Source organism: Squalius cephalus, assembly GCF_949319135.1.
Source record: "Squalius cephalus genome assembly, chromosome: 19".
In the NCBI taxonomy this organism is placed as follows: Eukaryota; Metazoa; Chordata; class Actinopteri; order Cypriniformes; family Leuciscidae; genus Squalius; species Squalius cephalus.
The window spans coordinates 11,977,183-12,000,263 of record NC_137140.1 but is presented as its reverse complement, the minus strand read 5'-3'; the positions used below and the strand labels follow the sequence as shown (position 1 = coordinate 12,000,263).

Here is a 23,081-nt window from a genome sequence, read left to right as displayed (position 1 = left end):
CAGTAATATGGTTTCCTAAGTGTTCATGCATTTGATCTGCTGTGTTCCATGTCGAATTTTGCAATCAATGGAAATTTGCAGTTTAATTAACAAAACAGCACTTTAATTCAAACAAAACCTCCACGGTTCAGGGTACATTATCTTATTATATTTCCAATAACTTAGCTTGTCATCAGTTATTTCTTAATCTTTTTAAGTATAAACCTAGCCTGTTTAAAAAAAAAAAAAGATCTGTACATTTTACAAACACCTGAGAGACTGCTCTTAAAAACAACAGTAAAAAAAAAAAAAGTAAGTTAATTTTCAAAACTCTTCATTGTAAAACTAATTAAAATGTTATACATGCAAAGGTATTATATTATTTTCAGTGCATATTAAGCTCACACCACATGCCATGACAGGTTAACTTGGTAAAAAATACATTTGGTTTTATTAAAATTGACGAGTACACAGCTGTTCAAATATTTGAGCTGTGCTAAAAATATGCTAGTTTTTTATAGTTTTCAGATAGCCCCTTTTCATCATTAACCTAAAATCAGTCTACTGTTGTCTTTTTATTTTTATTTCAGGTAGAATTCTCATATCCTCCCATTATTCCCAGTGCGGGTCATGACAGTAACACACTCCCAGAGGAATGGAAGTACCTACCTTTCCTGGCACTGCCCGACGGAGCGCACAATTATCAGGAAGGTAAAATCTCAATCTACACTACACTTTAGTACAAATTGAGAAGAGTTTTTGAAATTCTACCTAAATACTTTTATTTCTTCAGTAGTACATTTCTATACAATCTGGTACAATTTGTACAAAATATCTTGAAAAGCCGATGTGAAATAACTCAGGGTTATTATTATTATTATTACTATTATATATTTATAATTATATAGCTCTGGTTTATTAGGGTTTTTTAGGGTCTGTCACCATTATGTTCAGTTGTATTCAATTCAAGGACTTTGTTGTTCTTCCTGTCTTCTGTTCCTTGTTCCTATTTGCCACCCGCCACTCATCTGTCACCATGGACTAACACAGTCATCACAGCTGTTCGTCGTTTAGTTAATTATCTGTGTATTTAAGTTCCTGCCTGTATTCTGTTCATGGTCCGGTAAACGTCTATGTTAAGTGTGTGTGTTGCTTCAAGTTCACCTATCTGTAGGTTTATTGTTATTAAAACTTTGTGTTGGAATATCTTTGTCTTCTTCGCCTGTTTACCTGCAACCACCTATGACAAATGCAGCATAATGCATATTTTTTTATTGACTTTTACAATAAATAATTTTTGTAACTGACCTTGTAAGAAATTTAATAACTCCTCCCACTCAACAAATTAGTGCTCTGACTGCTGTAATGAAAAATAATAATGACATTTTTGGCGACTGGAAAAATGCAGCAGTGCACCGGTGATGATTTGGGTCACTTGAAAGTGCAAAGGTTTTTGTTTTGTTTTTTTTACAAGTTCATCAAAATGTAAAAAAAAAAAAAAAAAAATATATATATATATATATATATATATATATATATATATATATAATATTATTATTATTATTATATATTATTATTATTATTATTATATATCTTTTTTTAATATATATATATATATATATTATTATATATTATTATTTTATTTTTTTACATTTCAAAATATGAAGGAAGAACAAAAACTTAACTTAGTGACGGTTTTTATCTGACAAAATTATTTGGCAAAAAAAAAAAACAAACTACAGTTTAGAAAAACTACAGACTACAAAACTAGTTTTGTTTAGAAAAACAAAAAAGTTCCAGGAAAAAGAATACAATGACAACAACATAATCTTAATAAAGTTATTAATATTTCACTGGTTCTCTTTTGTTTGCATGTGTTCTTTGCATGATTTGGTATGTTTCAGTGTGTCATCACAAATAAAACAATTGACTCAAAGTACTATGCAATATTAGCCTGGCTAACGTCAGACCTCTTTCTCATTGAGACGTGGTCTGGGAACCACATGTTCATTTTCTCATATTTGAGGCGTGGTTTACGAATGCCCAGAGCCGTTTATTGGGCGCTACGAATGTCTATCAAATGCGCCTGTACGTAGCTCATAGCCAATCGTTTCAATTATACCAGATGACGTATGTAGAGTGACAGAAATTCGATGAGGAAGAAGACGAAATAAACTTGCGTTCTAAACTACTTAGAACACTATCTAAGGCTGTATCGAAAGGTAACTTTGCATCTGATTCCATGTTGGATCCATAGATATACCGGTATGTCTCAGTTGGAGTGATGATGCAAACATGAGTTCCATCATCGGCTCCAACAACTCCAGGGAACCTTGCAATTCTCATAAAAGTGGCTTGCTTTTGCCGCATGGTTTGAAGATCAGTTGGAAAGTCAATGAACTGCCATACAGTAGTGGCCAAAATTGTCGATCAGCCTAGGAAAACTGACATCTTCACCCTTTATCCAAATATTATTCAAAATGTAAAAAAAAGATTTTGTAAGCATATTGCATTAGCCTGTGTTTCCCCATGCTGCCTTGAGCGCAGCGCGATTTTATTCACGCTGCTAGGCAGCCTGGATACCATGGACCAGATTTTCCCCTCAAAAAGGGAACCAATCACAGAACGGGGAGGGAGCAGCAAGATGATGACGACGTCTATGCGACACACTGAAGCAGTTTGATTACAGTATATGTTTTAAAATGCACATTGTTATGTTTTTATTGACAGACACTGTCTACTTTCATTTGCCTCCTCTGGATGGACAGCTGAAATGTGTTTATGGAGTGTCTTGCTACAGACAGATGGAGGCTAAGGTTTGTCCACAATAATTTATACTTACAATGCTTTGTGTAAGATTTAATTTTTTAATTGAGCATAACCCAGGGAAATGCTGTCTGGTGCTATCATAATGATGTAAAACAGTTTCCTAAATCCAACATAAATTTCACTAAATAAATAAATAAGCTGTTTTTTTTTTATAGATGCTGTTAAATAATTACATTATATCTAGTCTTATATTATTGTAATGCTTTGTATTACAGGCACTGAAAGTACGAGAGGCAGATATCACGAGAGAGACCGTTCAGAAGAGTGTTTGCGTTCTCAGTCGATTGGTAAGCTGCATATGCTAGAGAAGCCTTGATTTACATAAAAAAATACTGATTATTAATGTTATGCATTGTTGTTTCAGCCACTGTTTGGTATGATAGAGGCTAAACTTCAGCTCATAACTCACGCTTACTTTGAAGAAAAAGATTTCTCTCAGATCTCCATCCTAAAGGCAAGATCTTTCACACACATTACATTTTCAGATATTTTAAGAACTAATGCAGCTAGAAGATGTAAAGGACCAGTAAGTTCAAATGTTTTACACTTATGAAATTAAGAACTCCAGTCATATCAGTGGTATGTATATATACACTCACCTAAAGGATTATTAGGAACACCTGTTCAATTTCTCATTAATGCAATTATCTAATCAACCAATCACATGGCAGTTGCTTCAATGCATTTAGGGGTGTGGTCCTGGTCAAGACAATCTCCTGAACTCCAAACTGAATGTCAGAATGGGAAAGTAAGGTGATTTAAGCAATTTTGAGCGTGGCATGGTTGTTGGTGCCAGACGGGCCGGTCTGAGTATTTCACAATCTGCTCAGTTACTGGGATTTTCACGCACAACCATTTCTAGGATTTACAAAGAATGGTGTGAAAAGGGAAAAACATCCAGTATGCGGCAGTTCTGTGGGCGAAAATGCCTTGTTGATGCTAGAGGTCAGAGGAGAATGGGCCGACTGATTCAAGCTGATAGAAGAGCAACTTTGACTGAAATAACCACTCGTTACAACCGAGGTATGCAGCAAAGCATTTGTGAAGCCACAGCATGCACAACCTTGAGGCGGATGGGCTACAACAGCAGAAGACCCCACCGGGTACCACTCATCTCCACTACAAATAGGAAAAAGAGGCTACAATTTGCACAAGCTCACCAAAATTGGACAGTTGAAGACTGGAAAAATGTTGCCTGGTCTGATGAGTCTCGATTTCTGTTGAGACATTCAGATGGTAGAGTCAGAATTTGGCGTAAACAGAATGAGAACATGGATCCATCATGCCTTGTTACCACTGTGCAGGCTGGTGGTGGTGGTGTAATGGTGTGGGGGATGTTTTCTTGGCACACTTTAGGCCCCTTAGTGCCAATTGGGCATCATTTAAATGCCACGGCCTACCTGAGCATTGTTTCTGACCATGTCCATCCCTTTATGACCACCATGTACCCATCCTCTGATGGCTACTTCCAGCAGGATAATGCACCATGTCACAAAGCTCGAATCATTTCAAATTGGTTTCTTGAACATGACAATGAGTTCACTGTACTAAAATGGCCCCCACAGTCACCAGATCTCAACCCAATAGAGCATCTTTGGGATGTGGTGGAACGGGAGCTTCGTGCCCTGGATGTGCATCCCACAAATCTCCATCAACTGCAAGATGCTATCCTATCAATATGGGCCAACATTTCTAAAGAATGCTTTCAGCACCTTGTTGAATCAATGCCACGTAGAATTAAGGCAGTTCTGAAGGCGAAAGGGGGTCAAACACAGTATTAGTATGGTGTTCCTAATAATCCTTTAGGTGAGTGCATATATTGGTTTTTTGCATAAAGTTAAATTAAAAAATAATTCAATTCAATTCAATTCTGTTTTAAATTCTAAATTCCATCTGTATACTCAAGTCTACAGTTAAAAATGTCTTGACCAGGGATTAGTGAAAAGTTGGTCTAAAATTAAGAAACCCTTAGTAAAGAGTAAAAAAAAATCGCATTGTGTATATTTGGGATACATTTGTTGTACTAAATCTATTATAGCCAACAACAGCTAAATCTGACACTAAATACAGCTGGAAATATGGCATATGTTTGCAACGTGCTCTCCTACATGCACAGCTAAAGTAGTTTCAGGCAGGACTTGACAGCATTACAGTTCTGTAAGGCCCGCTATATTGGTCCAATTGCCGGTTCGCCAATACACGGGGAAGGTATCACGTGTTACTGTCCTTTTCTCATGCAAAGTATTGGTTGGTTAAATGCAATACATTAATCATGTATTCTCTCGTAATTTCATCTGACTCCATAAATGAAAGGTTTTAATAATATCTGTGCCTCACTAAAAGTGAGCGAATGTTTGACTATTCCTTTTAACCATTAAATGAACAATGTCAAAATCAGTTAGAATAATCACATGTAACAATTTAATATTTCAGATATCCAAGATCAATTCCACAATCAATTCAAATATCTAGAACATGGTTTTACATTGGTTACACCAAATAATCTTACCCCAGCTTGTACCTGAGATAGATAGAGAGAGAGAGAGAGACAGACCACCTATTCCATTCGTGTCCAGCAAAGAAGAGACCAGAGAGCCGGAGCACACCTTCCTTTATCCCCTTGACCAGGTGACATGGGGGATGGGGGAGACCACCCTCAAAATGGCTTCTTATTGAACAAAAGGGGGGTGGCATTATCTGGACCAGTTTTCTCTAAACTTCTATAAACCTTATTTCCTTTTATTTTATCTATCTGGATATGAGATATCTGTACCACTCACTTTGAGACATTTCAAATGACGCCAAAAACATAACAGTCAATGATAAACATTCACATTAAACCATGTTCTTGTGTGAGTTCTTCGTTGTTTCTGAGAGGAAGTGAACCTCACTTCCTGTATGGGGGAGGTTGAATGTTAATTAGCTAGCAGGGCCCTTTGTCTCAGACCCCAACTAGTATTTTCAGCCTTAAAGATTTCCCTCCTTGATCCCATGGGTCACATTCTGATGAACACTTACAGGGTCACAGTAAGACGTTTGTTATAATCCTTGAAGATGTAGCACAAAAATTGTCTTTGCAATGTTGGCATGTGTAGAAGCTCAGTGGGCTGTGTTCACCTGCAGAACACCTGTTCTCACCAGGTGTATAGCTTGAGTCCAGCAGGGGGATGAATGTGTTCCGGTTCTCTTCCTGTAATCCTGTGACGTGAGCAAAGTTCATAGAGTCAATCTGGACCTTTTGTGACTTGTTCAGTTGACGTGTCATTCCTTCATGGATAAACTTCCGCTTCCCTGGCACCTTCTCCACAATGATGATCTGACCCTTCTTGACCAACCCTGTCACCTCCAGTGGTACGGTGGTCTGGGCAGACCTCAGTGGATGAAGGGGTTCTCCTTTGATCCACACCAGTGATGCGCGGGTTGATCCGAAATGAGCGGGTGCCTGCGGTCACCCGCGGTTACCCGCGGTTACGAGTCATCCAAAAATATTTTTAATGATATTCGGGTCGCGGTCGGTCGGGTCGTTTGAAATAAAGATGCCAATTAAACCTTTGTAATTGATATAGTTCTAGACACAATTTTCTATGAATACGTTTTAAATTTAATTTACACTTTATTGGCTGAATAACTGGCGCGAAGATGACGCATGAGCTCAGTCTGCAGGTAGAGATGGAGGCGGCAAGAGAAAAGGTGAAGACTGGGGAGTGGAAGCTCCGCAAATACACAAATAGAAAGAGCAAAGTGTGGGAGACATTTGCCGAAATAATGAAAGATGATGACCAAAGTGCTGGCTTTGTCATGTGTAGGCTACTTCTTGCGATGCTATTTACACATTTGATAACCACAAAACTGGCACGACCAACCAGGCACGGCGCCAGGATTCCAGTTTTGGATACGCCAGACCAATTGTGGGTGGGCCTTAAATTAAAAACGTTAAATAAAAATAAATTAAAAAAACGTTATCCAATCACTGCTTAACCTAATAAAAAAATATTGACTAATATAGCCTACTGTTATATTATCTGTGCGTATACATAATATAGATTTTAATAGTTTGATGCTCTTTAAATATTGTGTTGCATTGTAAAAGTAAATCCGCGATCGCTCTCCATGGTTCTGACCAAAGAAGAGAGCTTTGGAATCTCCATTATGCATATACCTGGGCTGCATTTTCCGATAACATTGTCTCTTAGCGCGCTGCGATAACTTAACTAAAGGTATACTACCACTAAAGGTATATCATTGCTAGGCGTCTTCAGGGCTATCATCCACTCGTGAGGCAGAGGCGCTGGCGCCCTCCTAGCAACCGCTGTTTTTGGTAAAACATGATTTTGACGACTTCATTAAGTTTTGTTTTATAGAAAACTCTTTTTAAAAGATTTTCGTTTTGTATAAATTGTATCTTAATTTTGATCAATGTTTTATCAATCAATTGCCCGTATTTATTAAATAAGAAGCAAATATATAGCAGACAAAATAAGGCGCCGGTACGCGATCACTGCATGTGAACTGGAGGGCGCCGAAACTCAACTTGGGCCTCACAGATTTGATAAATATAGGCTATATATTACAGAAAGCTTGAAATGTCTACTTTTAAACGAAAATATTCAAACCAAAATAAATAGGCTATACTCTCTGATTATGTAGGCTAATCCATATGAAATGTGCATTTCTCTCTGGCGTTCATGGCGAGTCCGCAATCTCCGCATTGTCAACTTCATCTTTGCAGCGACACAGAAAACACCAGTTTATTACTAAACAATTAAATGTCTCCTTGCTAATTTAGACACATTCATAATCATTACTTTAACCGGTTCTTTGTGGCAAGCTTTAAGCGTGCGGTCATTACGCTTATTCCTGTAGGCTAGCCTTTAAGTAATTAATTTAATATAAAGGGGCGATTTGTCCACGAATGGCTTAAATGAACAACTAGTCGACAAGAAAAAAAAATAGTCGGAGGCAGCCCTTATTCCACATATTTTCGAACCAGCAGGCCATCTGGGTTGGGCGAGCGACCATGAGCGGAGCGGAATATTCAGAAATGCGCTCTCCGCTCACGAGCTCTGATCGGAACAAACCCGAACCTCTGTCTATTGAACTTGCGCAGAAACATCAAAATAGACATAGCCAGCTTTTTAAAATGGTTTTTAAAACTAAACATTTAGACTATTTTAGTACAAATTATGAGCTTATATTGACGATTTTTTATAATTCTTGACAAAATTAGAATATTAAGTTATATTAAGACGCTATGATGAGCATTATAGCTACTTTAAAAAAAATGCGGGTCTGGAAGCGGGTCGGGTACAATATTTTCTTTTTCGTTTTTTGCGGTCCGAGTTGCGGGCGGGTTAGTTGAAAACGTCGGTCAGGTGCGGTTTGTTTATACATTGACCCGCGCATCACTGATCCACACTGCTTTGTGTGAGACACCTGAAAAGCATCTTAAAGGTCCGCTTTTCTAGGTTTCAAATACCTTTTCTTCTCATTTAGTCTTTTTTAATGGTCATTTTAACGTTTGATTATTCTGTTTACTCTTACTTTATATTTACCCGCTTAGATCAGGAAACTACATCGCTTCGAGTTCCTCACCAGGTCTCCGGCACAAGTGGTCAGCCCCGAAGATCAGAAGCTGAGGCAATTGGCTAAATATCTAGGATTTTGCCGTACACGTGCAACAATCAAAGATATATTCAATAGCCCCCTTGGATGCCCTTCAGGAACTTAATTCAATCGTTTTACTTTAGTAGGTTTTGGCTCTTTAATAGCTTTGGATTAGCCAAGCCCGTACATTTATCTAAAGTAACATTAAATTAGAATAGAAGTCATCGGAAGCGTCCAAGCTAGGTTAACCAACCAGCATCTTGCTGATCCTAGACGGACAAACACATCCTCTCATCCAAGTCGCCCGCACACTTCCTGATATCAGTTTTTTTTAGCCATCGCTAATCTCTGACGCAACCTTGTGGCAATATACGGATAAATTAATCTACTTGGGAAAAACAAATCTCAGAGTAATTCAGAATAAATTCAAACGCAAGAAATTATGATTTTTGTTCAAAGTTCAAGAGTTGCTACGTTCTCTGACGCGTCTCTGGAACGCTGAATATGAAAAGGTTTTTGTTTCAGGATTAATGAGATGCGTTCGCTGTTTCTGATTTTCAAATTCATTGTGAATCACATTATAGCCACCAAATTCAGCACAGACACACGCATTTAATTCAGTTTACACAGGACACATGGCCTAGAATACAACATCTACAACCTTTACCTAAGTGTTCCAAATACACCCACAGCAAAGCAATAGAATACAACATCTATATCACCTTCGCTTAAGTGTTTCAAATGCACTTACAGTAAAGCAATCCTGTGTTTAAAGAATAAACTTTAAATTAGCCTATGTGCATGTTGTAGCACAAACAACCAAATTGTGTTCTATGTGCACGATGTGTTAAGCACAATTTCAAATTTGAAAATGCAGACAGGTTCAATGAATTTAGATGTTAAACTATTAAGCTATTTGCTATTGGGCTGCTACCCGACTAGCAAATGACGCTAATAGCTAGGGCTGCACGTTTTCAAGTTTTTCATTAACCGTTAACCGACCCAGCTAACAATTTTAGGTTATAAGAACGTTTCCGTAACGTTCCCATTAAGTTATAAAAACGTTATTTCTGAATGTTCTAGAAACGTTCAAAGCGTCCAGTTTTTTAGACGTTGTATTAACGTTATTTCTTAGTTATAAGAACGTTATTCAAAACGTTATTAGAACGTTCAATTCTCCTGTTATATAAACGTTGTATTAACGTTCTTGCTTGGTTATAAGAACGTTGTTCAAACGTTATTGGAACATTCAATTCTTAGGTTATAAGAACTTCCCATAACGTTCCCATTAAGTTATAAAAACGTTATTTCTGAATGTTCTAGGAACGTTCAAAGCGTCCAGTTTTTTGGATGTTGTATTAACGTTATTTCTTAGTTATAAGAACGTTATTCAAAACGTTATTAGAACGTTCAATTCTCCTGTTATATAAACGTTGTATTAATGCTCTTGCTTGGTTATAAGAACGTTATTCAAACGTTATTAGAACGTTCAATTCTTAGGTTATAAGAACGTTTCCATAACGTTCCCATTGTTATAAAAACGTTATTTCTGAATGTTCTAGGAACGTTCAAAACGTCCAGTTTTTTAGACGTTGTATTAATGTTATTTATTAGTTATAAGAACGTTATTAAAAATGTTATTAGAACGTTTAATTATCTTGTTATAAAACATTGTATTAATGTTATTGCTTGGTTATGAGAACATTATTCAAAACCTTATTAGAACGTTCAATTATCTTGTTACATAAACGTTGTATTAACGTTCTTCCTTGGTTATAAGAACGTTATTAGAACGTTCAATTCTCCCGTTATATAAACGTTCTCTTAATGTTTTTCTAAGATTATGAAAAACGTTCTTAAAACATTCCATTCACTTGTTTAAACATTTAAACATTCTCAATGTTTTTGCAAATAATGTATATATGACAATAATTTTATAAAAGCACCTTATTAAGAACTTTCAAATTTAAAAATTAAGACAAAAGATCTAGAAAGATAATTAAAATCAAAAAGACCCATGAATCATGTCTATAATATGTGTAATGTAGTCAATTGAAGACGAGCTGAAGTGAACCAAAGTGTAGTTTATTTCAAGATACAGATACAATTGAAACCGACTTGGGTTAAATTGAAATATGAAATTAACATGAAAATAAACCTGGACTAACATAGAACAAACTGATTAAACTTCAAAATAATGAAACATGAAACAAAACTAAAACAACCTCTTTACCTAACCCTAACCTATCAGCAAGCTAAAAAAAACAAAAACATTTTAAATGACATTATCCACAATCACATCAGCTTCCACTTCCAGCGCATCGGACTGGACTGGACTGGACCCTGAGAGGATCTCCGGAGATACTGCAGGGAGAAAATAAAACAGTGTTGTATTAAAGTGTAGTGAGATTAGTATAAAAGCACTGGGATGCTGTACTTGCTCATGCACAATATCTAATTAAATTTTCTGACAATTTACAAAAAGTTTAATCTGCTTTGGAATATTGGGAGAACACATGATGAAGATACGAGACTAGCTCTCTTCTCTTGTCCCTAAGCCCAGAGCCAGATGCTACTAAATTTATATTGCTTTTCATGCTCAAGGACTTTGCATTGTTTCTATTTTAATGCACTCTTAAAGTTTAAATTGCATTAATGAACCGTGCCACATCCCAAAACTGCAATCTAATGATAACTTTGCTTAAATCAAAAATATTTTAAAAGGTCATTAATGGATCATAATTATTGCACAAATATTATTAAGCAACAAAAAGATAAAAATATTAAATAATTATTGAACTAAAATATAGTACATTTATTGAATTGATGAAAAGGTACACTTAAAGGGGGGGTGAAATGCTATTTCATGCATACTGAGTTTTTTACACTGGTAAAGAGTTGGATTCCCATGCTAAACATGGACAAAGTTTCAAAAACTAAGTTGTACGTTTGAAGGAGTATTTTTGTTCCAAAAATACTCCTTCCGGTTTGTCACAAGTTTCGGAAAGTTTTTTTCGAGTATGGCTCTGTCTTACGTAAGATAGAGCGGAATTTCCTTATATGGGTCCTAAGGGCACTTCTCCGGTAAGATCGCGGGCGCGCGCGCACTCGTAGAACAGAGCAAGAGAGTGAAAGCAGTTCGCCATCAAAGCGCCCTGCCCGGCTTTTGGGAAGTCAATGTCACCAAAGAAGTGTGTTTTTGGTTGCCAGGGCAAGACAACCCTGCACAGATTCCCAAAGAACCCAGCGTTAAGGAACCCGTGGATGGAGTTTGTTTTCTTGAGCATAAACGGAGTTGTGTAAGACTGTTGTTCCCTGCATTTCGACGATGATTGTTTTATAAACAAAGCCCAGATCTACGGATTTGCAGATCGTCTAATGCTTAAAGGGTACATAACATGCACAGTTTCACCTAATCTCATGTTAATCTTGAGTACCTATAGAGTAGTAGTGCATCCTTAATATCTCAAAAAAGTGTTTAGTTTTATTAAATTTATAAAAGAAAAATACAGCTTTCCGATTCTCTCCGGAAAAAGCCGAAGTCCTGGAGGCGGAGCTATAGAGTCAAGCGGTAGTTCTTGATTTCCAGCAAAAGACAGAAATCTGAACCAGTTGTACTTACATGAATGGGGTCTTTTATCACTGGGACCACTCCACGTTTTAATAGCAAACGATTTGCAAATCCAGCGTCGACCTGAGCCTTGTTAATAAAACATTCGTCACTGAAACGACCAGAACACACAACCGCACTTCCTACACTCCGTTGCTGCCCCGGAAAAACAAACGGCATCCACTGTTCCTGTAACACTGGGTTCTTTGGAAAACTGAACACGGTAAGCTTTCCCTCACATCCAAATACACACTTTTTTGGAGACATTCTTGAACAAATCCTATGCAGCGCTGCCGATGATTTCCTGTTGAAGCGCGTTGATGTGCGCGGTCTCGCTCTCCTCTAGTCGACGTGCTCGCGGGCGAGCTTTTCCGAGAGAAATGCTCATATAAGGAGTTCCACTCTGGTCTACGTCATTAGATCCACGATCTAAAAAAAAACCAGCCGAAACTTGTACCAACCCGGAAGTAAGATTTTCAGCATAGAAATTCTCCGTTATTCGTCCAAAATATTTTTTTAAAACTTTGCCCATGTTTAGCATGAGAATCTATCTCTTTAACACTGTAAACAACTCTGAATACATGAAACACCATTGTACCCCCCCTTTAAGGATCGAGCAGTCACAATGATAAAGTTTCGCGGTCGTGCGTTGGAACGGTGAGTAAAACTGTTGAACAAATGTCTCTGTGTGTTGTTAGCTAGGCGGGTAAGCACATCTTTAGCTTCGCCCACACGGCCCGCCCCCAGCCGCTCGTTTTTTTCCGGAAAGACTCGGTACAGTCGATCTTTCAATTAAAAATATAATAAAACAAAAGACTTTTTGGAGATATGAAGGATGCAATATTACTCTATAGGTACTCAAGATTAACAGGAGATTGTGTGAAAATGAGCATTTCACCCCCCCTTTAAGGTGTTTGGTCACTTGAGTGTGACCCAATTATCATATAGGAAAACACGAGGGTTAAACTCAAGAAAAACATTAATGTTGTCTCTCCATCACTCCCCAGAATAAAATTCCCCAGTTAATGTGGTCCTCGTAGTAATCAATGCATATTAAGCGTTAATATTTAGCAAAAATTGCTGCAAATATAATTTGTTGTCTCCACTGATCTATATAGATCAGTGGCTGTCTCTCGCCATTGGCTACCATACAATATTTTTCCAAATTAAGGTCCCATGGTATTCCACCGAAAGGGGGGGGGGCTTAGGCTCTCTTTTGAGAGCTACATGAAGATTGAGATTCCACGTGACCACAAGATCAAAGTTGTGCGCAACTCTCTTTCAACGGCTCTGCATCACTGCAACGCCAGAGGCGCCGGTTACCATAGAAATTCGCGCCTACAACTGCTGCACCAAGCCAAAAATACAAATTTTAACGCAATTTGAGCAAAAAAAAAAAAAAAAAAAAAAAAAAAGCTGCCTGGAGGAATTGAAAATATGGCCTTCCATACACTGTATATTATAAATTAGCACAATTTACAATACTGATGGTTGTTAAAACGCGTAATTACAGTCTGTGAAAAGGGTCCATTACTGTTGTCAAGTGCTCGATCCAAATATCAAATTTAAGAGGAGCCTGGGGATATCCTTCCTTTTTAAATGTCACATAGGAGCTTGTTATAACTTGTAAAACTGCAAACACTGTGGACAACTTACACGATAAAATTACAAATAAGTTACAGATTTCAGATGACGAACTTGACACATGAAACGGATAACTGGAGGGGGAAATACCCGGACCATAAGTTAGCTAAGCTAACTTAATTGAGCTAACGTTAGCCGATTAACTTTTGAATCTCAAGAACGCGTTCAAATTAAAATCAGTTTAGCTATATTGAAAAGGCGAACAAGGACACTGGAAAAGGTGAATCTAAATAAAGACATCAATGTAATTTCGCGTTTATTCTTCAGTTTTAACTACATATTTGTGTAGTGTTGTTAACTGCTCTGTGGACTGCGGGAGCAGTTTAGGTTACTCAAGACAGTTCATGCAAACTGTTGATCTAGTTATAACTTTATTAAAACAGTAGCAACTGCTGCAAAACTAAGTTAATTAGCACTGATACAAGTATTTGATTCATACAACACGCAAAATTCAACTTACCTAAAAGCTGTCGTCTCCGTGTCCGACATCTTGTCCCGCTGACGCTGTGTTTGATTGACGGGTCGTGCCGTGCGCTGCAAAACCACGCCCATCTTAGGTAATAGGTCGTTCGGACGTGGGGAATGATCAGATAAAACTACAGTCTATCATAACACATTCCCTGTTTTCTCTTTGACTGTAATTGCAAAAGTTAATTTTTTATTTATTTTTTAGAGGTAAAACCAAATTTATAATTGACTGTACTTTTTGAATTATTTCCTGTTGAATAAATAATTATTTTATATCTGGGATTTTTTTCTAAACTAATAATAATATTTGAATAAATATTTTAACCCCCCAAAAAAATTTCAGTGCATTGTGTCACTGTATATACAAATTATGTTTCTGAAGTTGTTTATTTGTTTTAATTTAGTAACGTTTTTAAAACGTTCCACTAACAAGTAAGAATAATGTTTTGATACTAACGTTTTTAGAACGTTTATCAATGACATGTTGGCACAACGTTACTTTGGTAACTTTGAGAGAACTTTTATCTAAGTTAATCAGCATTGTGATAAAATTGTCTAATTCATACAACAAGCAAAATGCACTCAACTTAAATGAATACTGCTATTTTCCTGAACATAATTCTTTTATATTCTGGGATTTTTTATTCTGACCATAAAAAATATTTAAATGAAATAGTTAAATAATGTCAGTGCATTGTGTCATTAGTTGTGTCACTGGATTTACAAATTATATGTTTCTGAAGTTGATTTGCAGAATAAAAAGCTGTATAACTAATTTGTAATGACTAATATATATTTTTTAACATAATAATGTTTTTTAAAACGTTTATCAATGACATGTTGGCACAACGTTACTTTGGTAACTTTAAGAGAACTTTTATCTTAATATATATTTTAACAATAACGTTTTTAAAACGTTCCACTAACAATGTAAGAATAACGTTTTAATGCTAACGTTTTTAGAACGTTTATCAATGACATATAACGTTGGCACAACGTTATAATAACGTTACAACAAGAACATTTTTGATAACTTTTAGAGAACTTTCAGAGAACGTTAGCCAATGTTCTGAGAACATTCCCTGTTAGCTGGGGAGGCCCTTAGCGGTTAATACTCGGTTAACCATAGTGTGCGCGCCGCAACCCCGAGATAGGCGTAATTTGCGGGTGCATGGGACATGTCCCCACCACTTTTGAAACATCTCGCGGCACGAATACCAATACAAATAAACAAAACATCTGCAGTTAACTAGCAGAGCATTCATTTTGTTCGTTTTTTTTTTTTTTTTAGGCGATCTAGCGCTGAAATGTTTTGTTTTTTTAAATCAAGTGATCAAAGTGCTTGTTGCCGCTGCGATCGAGAAGGGTCTTGTAAAACGTGCTGAGGTATTATTAATTCGTGGCCACGAAACAATAGGGTATATGTCGAACGTCGCATTACGAAACCGGAAAACAGAACGCATCGCTTCCGGTTCAGGTCTTTTGTATGTGCTTCTTGCATTTTTTTACTGTTTTACTCAAGATAACTTAAAAGGAGCGAGCAAAGATGATCATAACCAATGTCCCTCGCATGTGAAGATCGATATTTAAAAGTAAAAAAAAAAAAAAAAATCTTCACACTAACGTTTAGATATTTAAATAGAATAAAACGCTAATAACAAAGTGAGATAGGTAGGTTAGCTGATTACCTTAAAATTCCATAGATATCGGCGTCAGTTCATACGGCTGTTAACACTTTCTATGACAAGCGGATGCGATGAGACCAGGTTTCCGGTTTCGTCATGCGACGTTCGACATATACCCTATTCACCTGAATATTCACCAATTCGCAAAAAAAAAAAAGGAATAAAAAGCTGTACGAGTCGGCCTTCACTGAAGAGCTATCTTCACAGGTAAGAGAAACAGTTTAATAATTATTATTAATTCGTGGCCACGAAATAATTCACCTGAATATTCACCAATTCACAAAAAAATAGGTCTTAGCATTCAATAATTAATAGTATCAAACTGTTTTTGGCCACGTTGTAATTCGTTAAATCAAAATGAGGGAGGGAATTAGTTCAACGTGTCCATGATTTATTAAAACGAGGGAACAAATAAGTCGTTGTAACAACTAATTATTTAGATCAGTGGACAGGGCGCATAAGAACCGATAAGAACAAACAGTGAGAGAGCCCCGGCCGCGCGCGCGCGCACTCTCACCGCCTTCAAACAACACGAGCGCTGCATTGCTCTCTCTCCCTCGCGCATATCAACACAATAGTAAAAGGTCGGAAGACCGATTGTGTTTTATAGATTAGTAGTTTGTTCATATAATGTGTTTGATTAGCAAGTACATGATTAGGAAATGCATAATACAAATTGTATGGGTTAATGTAACGGTAAACGGACTCTGCGGGTAAAACTGTTGTGATTAAACTGCGCATGCGCGGGGTAAAACTGCTGGGGTAAAGCTGTGGCTCTGCGGCTCTGCAGACAGATATTGTGCTGCGATCAGTGGCGCGGATACTATGTTTGTTTCTGGCTCGCGCACAGCCTTCACTCTCGGACGCGCGCTTTCTTTGCCCGCTTCATATTAGAAAACTGGTCTAGCGGTCTCTGGTGGTGCAAAAATGTATTACAACTAAATTCAATGCACGCCATTGACGCCACTTAACCGAGGCCGAGCAAAATGTTTCACTCGGTTACGCAATTTTTAACGGTTAATCGGTTAATCGGTTAACCATGGACACCCCTACTAATAGCTGAGGGCCTTGAGTGACCTAAGTTGTCAGGTCAGTAAGAGTTTTAGATGCATTTGAGCTTTGGTTACTTGCAGAGTGCTGGTTCGTGTCATTAGATTGTGATTGTCTGCATTTTATGAAATAGGGTGGAGGTCTGCCTCTGCCCAGTGACCAACACTTTTCCTCTGTATGGCCTGTTTTGTGACAGGAATTACAGAATCTGTTCAGTTTGCCACAGTGTGGCTTTCTGAATTCTCCTGCAGATGGAGGATTTTCATGACATTCTAACACAGCTACCTCACCATGCATTTGTTTCCGTGACTCAATTCTTGTTGCCCAGCTAACAATACCTTCAAATGTATTTTGTGCTGGAGAAGCACCATACACGAGTGATTGCTGTACACGCGGCCCTGCATTTGTAAGCAGGAATTCAAGGAGAATTACATTGTTGTGGTTAACACCTTCAATTCCAGAATACTCCTCAAAAAGTTCAAACATATTTTCTGCATATGTCTCAGATGATTCTTCAGTACTCTGTTTCCGATTGAAAATCAATTCCCATCCAACAGGACTACAACCATGCAGCTCGCGAAGGCATTGTTTTAGTCTATTCAAGATTTCGCTCTCAGGCTCATTTTGATGCATTGATTGCACAATGGTGCCCGTCATCAAAACCTGTGGTATCTTATAGATCAGAACATCTGGAATTGAGCTGATAACAATTTGCCAAATATCTTTTGGTTCGAGCTGAAATGCATGTTTTAGACTAACACCATGGTTCGAATGGCCCTTTCAAAGGGAATGGTCCGATCTCTGCTTTAAACAAGCTACATTCAGTTACTGTTAAAGGACGCCAAATGGTTGACTCTGTGCCGTTTGGGTGCCATATCACCTTAAGGGCTGAAACAGGCACTCTTTTCATAACTTTATCACATGCTTCATCTGTCTGGAAAGATACAAGATTATTAGAGCAGGCTGCCTCATCTAAGAAGTGTACATTTTTAGCCCAATCGCTGTTAAGCTTTTTGGGAGACTTGCTTTTAGCTTAGCCTTGAGATCTGCAATGGTCTCTTTGTGATTTTTACACTTTTCAGTCAGGACTAACTGCTCAGCTAGTAATTTATCTAGCTGTGTTTGAAGATCTTGAATCTTTTCCTCAGACTTTTGTGCCTCTGCATTTTTAGAATGCACTTCTTCACATTTAGCATCCATAAGCGAATATAGAAATTTTGTTAACTCATTTAGCCGTTTATAACTTATGAAGTTTAAAGCCTCAATTATTTCACCATGTTTTGATTTCTTCTGCTTACTACCCACTGTTTTCCACCAAGTGAAAATTTCATTGTCAATAGCATCCATGTTAAGACCTTTTCTACTGAGTTTGTACAGTGTAGGCTCAACCTTTTCAGCCCATAATGTAAACAGGACATGATCAGTACACATGATTTCACAATAATGGGACTACTTAGATTATTCTGATACTTCTAATCTCTGTTTCATACATTCCATGCAAATGGAGACTTTCCCTACCATATGCAATGAAAACAGACTTACTCACTCCGATGTTAGAAGATCAGCATTAATCCATTCAAAAGTGTCCCCATTTCAATGACCAATTGCAAATTGAATCGAATTACTTAATTTAATTCCATCTGTGTTAAAGTTTAAGCTTTTAAATGCAATATAGAGTTTGTCAAGATTAGTTTAGGTTTAGTATAGGATATTGATGTTTTCAATGTGGCTTTTTGGCCTACCAGTCAGCCAGTGACACAAAACAAGGGTTAAGCGTTTGGGCGCAGCATGGCTTTAGCATTTAGCATTAACGTTAGCCTTGAGCGTTTTGAAAGCAACATGGACAATAGCATTTAGCATTAGCCTTGGGCGCAGCATGGCTTAGCGTTGACAATAGCATTTAGCATTAGCCTTTATATTTGAGTTTTAGCCTGTAAATCATATCATCCTGTTTTCCCAAAATTTGCTCTTCATAAACAATGCACACATTTCTTCAACACTTCTAAAAATGCAAAGAAAATTGACTTACCACAACCGCGGAAGAAAGAGAAGATGTTCAAACCTCTTGTTGATTTTAAAATCCCAATACTTGCTGGAAAGGACGTTTCTCGTGAAACTGTTTTGATCTGTTTTGAGATCACGTCTCGAGGTCACCATTTTGTAAGGCCCGCTATATTGGTCCAATCTGCCGGTTCGCCAATACACGGGGAAGGTATCACGTGTTCTGTCCTCACTCATGCAAAGTATTGGTTGGTTAAATTTATAATACATTAATCATATGTATTTACTCGTTAATTCATCTGACTCCATAAATGAAAGGTTTTAATAACATCTCTGCCTCACTAAAAGTGTCATGATTCTGCCATCTAGTCCTTGTAATTCTTTAATTCTTGAGGCAGGATCATGACAGACCCATGTTTTGTGTACAAGCACATGGCCATTTGTTTGGGCCATGTGCTTGTGTTGTCTCGTTCTCTTGCCCCGCCCCTTGTTATCCTCGTTTTGTCATTATTGCTTTACCTGTGTCACCTGTTGTGTTATCATTAGTCTCCTATTTAATCCCCTTGTGTTTGCTGTCTTGTGCCGGTTCATTGTTACTTGTTGTTACATGATACATGCTATCATTTCATTATCAATGTGAGACTTTGCTCTTCTCTGTGAGTACCCTGTCAAGAGAAAGTTCTGTTTCTGTATTAGCTGTTTATTTGTAGTCTAGTTACGTCAAGTCATAGTCTAGTTTAGTCACTCGTTGTCCTTTCTGTGTTTTGCCCCCTCGTGGGTTTTGTTTTCCCCATTATTGTCATCAATAAACCTTGTGTGTCGTGCATTCTGTCTGCGCTTGGGTTCATCTCTGCATCCTCATAACAGAATGAACCGGCCAACAAGGAACCCAGCTGACAGTATGTCCTCTTTTGTTGAGCATAACCCAGACGACCTTGCACAATGGTGGCTGAGGGCTATTTCCGATGCAAGGAATGGCAAGCTGCCCATTCCTCCCCAGGGAGAGCGGTCTCTGAAGGAGTATGCCCGGGTCGCGAACGAGAGGAGGCTGTTCCTACCTGATATCCTCCTCAACCGCTACCTCATTGCGGGTCTCAATGCTCCTCCACCCCTGGCAGAACGGGAGAAGCTGGTCTGCTGCTCGTTTGGTGAGATGGTGGATTGTTTGTTGCAGAGGGAGTCGCGGGGTTCCACCTTGTCGTCACCATCACCCAAGCTGTCAGTGATCCCGGAGGGTCGTGTCCTGGCTGTGGTTACCCAGGGGAATCAAGCTGGCTCCACTTCCACCCCTGAGGCATCAGTCGTACCCGAAAGTCTCCTCGGCAAGCAAGGGAGACGGACCTCATGGGAGTCGGCATCAGAGTCCTCTGCGACGGAATCAGCCCTGTCAGAGACTATCCTCCATGCCCCAGTCACAGCTCCTGTTGAGCTTCCCCAACCAGTCGCTAGTCCAACCATAGCATCTGCTCCGCGGCCAAGGAGAAAGAAGAGGAGGAAGGGAGCCTCCAATCCTCTGTCTCTGTCTGTCCCTGAGCTCGCTCCTACTGAAAGCGCTGTCCCAGAGTCTACTGCTACGGATAGCGCTGTTCCAGACGCCGGTTTCACACTGCACGCATTAGCAGAGCGTAAGCAGCGCAGGAGCAGTGCATATGGCGAGCAGGAGCAGGACACACGCGTTTTGCTTTCACACTAGCAGCGTTTGTCACACGCGGCTGAACTGCGGCGTGTGTATAGACAGAGTACTCTATAATCAGGGTAAGTTGGCATTGCTTTATTTCGTTTTCAAATACATTTAAGAGAAAAGACTTGTCAAGAAGCTTATTTTATTAATCATTTCATTTATATAACTTTTGGTTCGTCTTTGTTTTTATTGTTCGGGCAACAAGTTTGTTTTTGGACATTTGTTTTCTTTTTAAAATTGCTTTTGGTCGTTTGATTGACTGTTTAAAACACAATAGATATCATCAATGCGCTTTTGGTGTAAAAATGCGGTGTATTTTGGCCATGATCAATGCATTGTCACTTTAATTCAGCGTAAGCGGCGCGTTAAAAATAGACTGGGCGCTGAAACTATCGCGGCACTGCTGTTCCTGCTCTGCTCCTGCTACGCGCTGCCGCGCCGCTTCTGCGTGCGGTGTGAATGCACTCATTGATTAACATGGACGCCGAAAAAAATACGCACTGCTCACGCGCCGCTGACGCTTGCGGTGTGAAACCGGCAAGAGTCCGCTGCATCAGAAAGCGCTGTCCTAGAGCCTGCTGCTACGGATGGCGCTGTCCCGGAGTCCGCTGCTGCTGAGGGTGCTGTCCAAGAGCCCGCTGCAACTGAGAGCATGGTCTCAGAGCCCGCTGCAACCGAAGATACTGTTCCTGAATCGGCTGTTGAAGTCGCGGTTCCAGAGTCTGCAGCAGTGAGAGCTGTTCCCGAGCCTGCAGTCGTGAGTGCTGCAGAGAGAGCAGCGGCCGATTCAGCTGCTGAGGCTGTTTTGCGCTCAGTTTCAGCTAGTCAAGAGATGCCGATCGTCATTGCTGCAAGAACCCTGTCAGAGTACTTATCTTATCCCATCTTGTCAAGATTCTAGAAGTCCCTGTCAGTCCTGCCTTGTCCCCAGACCCTGATCCCAGGCCAGCTGCAGAGAGCGCTGATCCCAGGCCAGCTGCAGAGAGCGCTGATCCCAGGCCGGCTGCAGAGAGCGCTGATCCCAGGCCGGCTGCAGAGAGCGCTGATCCCAAGCCGGCTGCAGAGATCGCTGATCCCAAGCCGGCTGCAGAGAGCTCTGTTCCAGCGTCAGCTACTATCAACGCCACTACAGAATCGGAGATGGGGAGCGTCGATTCCTATTCTACTTCGGGGAGCGTTGATTCCTGGTCTGTTTCTGCGAGCCCGGCACCTTCTCCCACTCCACAGTTGCCTGCTGTACCCCCTGTCATGATTCCTGTCCTGTCACCCGCTGTACCCCCTGTTTCTGTTCCTGTTGCGGTTTCCATCCCTGTCAAGCCGCCGTGTGTTTCCCCGGTCACCCCTGTCTCCACTAAACCCCGGACTGTTTTCCCCAAGACTTTTCCTCATGTGTCCCCATCCAAGTCTGCCCGGACCCCTCGCCATCAGCCTTCGTCCCGTCATCCTAAAACCTCCATTCCACCCATCCACCATGGACTTCCCCCCATGAACTTTGTTGTCCCGCCTCCTCCCCTTCCTTGTTTGTTATTCTTGCCAAACTTCTCTTCTCTTCTCACCCGGACCCTGTCGTTGTGTATTCTTATCTACCTTTATTGTTATTTGTCATGTTTTGTTGGTTTGTGTCTGTGTCACAGTCTGTCATGTCCCGTGTTTGATGTTCCCTTGAGGAGCGTCTGGAAGACGCTCCTTAAGGGAGGGGTTCTGTCATGATTCTGCCATCTAGTCCTTGTCATTCTTTAATTCTTGAGGCAGGATCATGACAGACCCATGTTTTGTGTACAAGCACATGGCCATTTGTTTGGGCCATGTGCTTGTGTTGTCTCGTTCTCTTGCCCCGCCCCCTTGTTATCCTCGTTTTGTCATTATTGCTTTACCTGTGTCACCTGTTGTGTTATCATTAGTCTCCTATTTAATCCCCTTGTGTTTGCTGTCTTGTGCCGGTTCATTGTTACTTGTTACATGATACATGCTATCATTCATTGTGAGACTTTGCTCTTCTCTGTGAGTACCCTGTCAAGAGAAAGTTCTGTTTCTGTATTAGCTGTTTATTTGTAGTCTAGTTACGTCAAGTCATAGTCTAGTTTAGTCACTCGTTGTCCTGTCTGTGTTTTGCCCCCTCGTGGGTTTTGTTTTCCCCATTATTGTCATCAATAAACCTTGTGTGTAGTGCATTCTGTCTGCGCTTGGGTTCATCTCTGCATCCTCATAACAAAAAGTGAGCGAATGTTTGACTAGTCCTTTTAACCATTAAAAGAACAATGTCAAGATCAGTTAGAATAATCACATGTAACAATTTAATATTTCAGATATCAGAGATCAATTCCACAATCAATTCAAATATCTAGAGCATGATTATGCATTGGTTACACCAAATAATCTTACCCAGCTTGTAGCCTAGATAGAGAGAGAGAAAGGGAAAGAGAGAGAGAGAGAGAGAGAGAGGGAGAGAGAGAGCGACCACCTATTCCATTTCCTGTCCAGCAAAGAAGAGACCAGAGAGCCGGAGCACACCTTCCTTTATCCCCTTGAC

General features: G+C 39.4%; 1 protein-coding gene across 3 annotated transcripts in view; it reads left to right on the top strand.

Annotated features, from left to right (window-relative positions):
• The window catches only part of avl9 (AVL9 homolog (S. cerevisiase)), a 60,000-nt gene that overhangs the window by 9,093 nt on the left and 27,826 nt on the right, over window positions 1-23,081 (top strand). For all 3 annotated transcript variants that reach the window (XM_079851254.1, XM_079851255.1, XM_079851256.1), the window contains exons 2-5: window positions 570-690; window positions 2,710-2,795; window positions 3,024-3,095; window positions 3,173-3,262. In XM_079851254.1, the coding sequence (XP_079707380.1) occupies window positions 570-690; window positions 2,710-2,795; window positions 3,024-3,095; window positions 3,173-3,262 (369 nt within the window). The remainder of the gene's footprint in view (window positions 1-569; window positions 691-2,709; window positions 2,796-3,023; window positions 3,096-3,172; window positions 3,263-23,081) is intronic.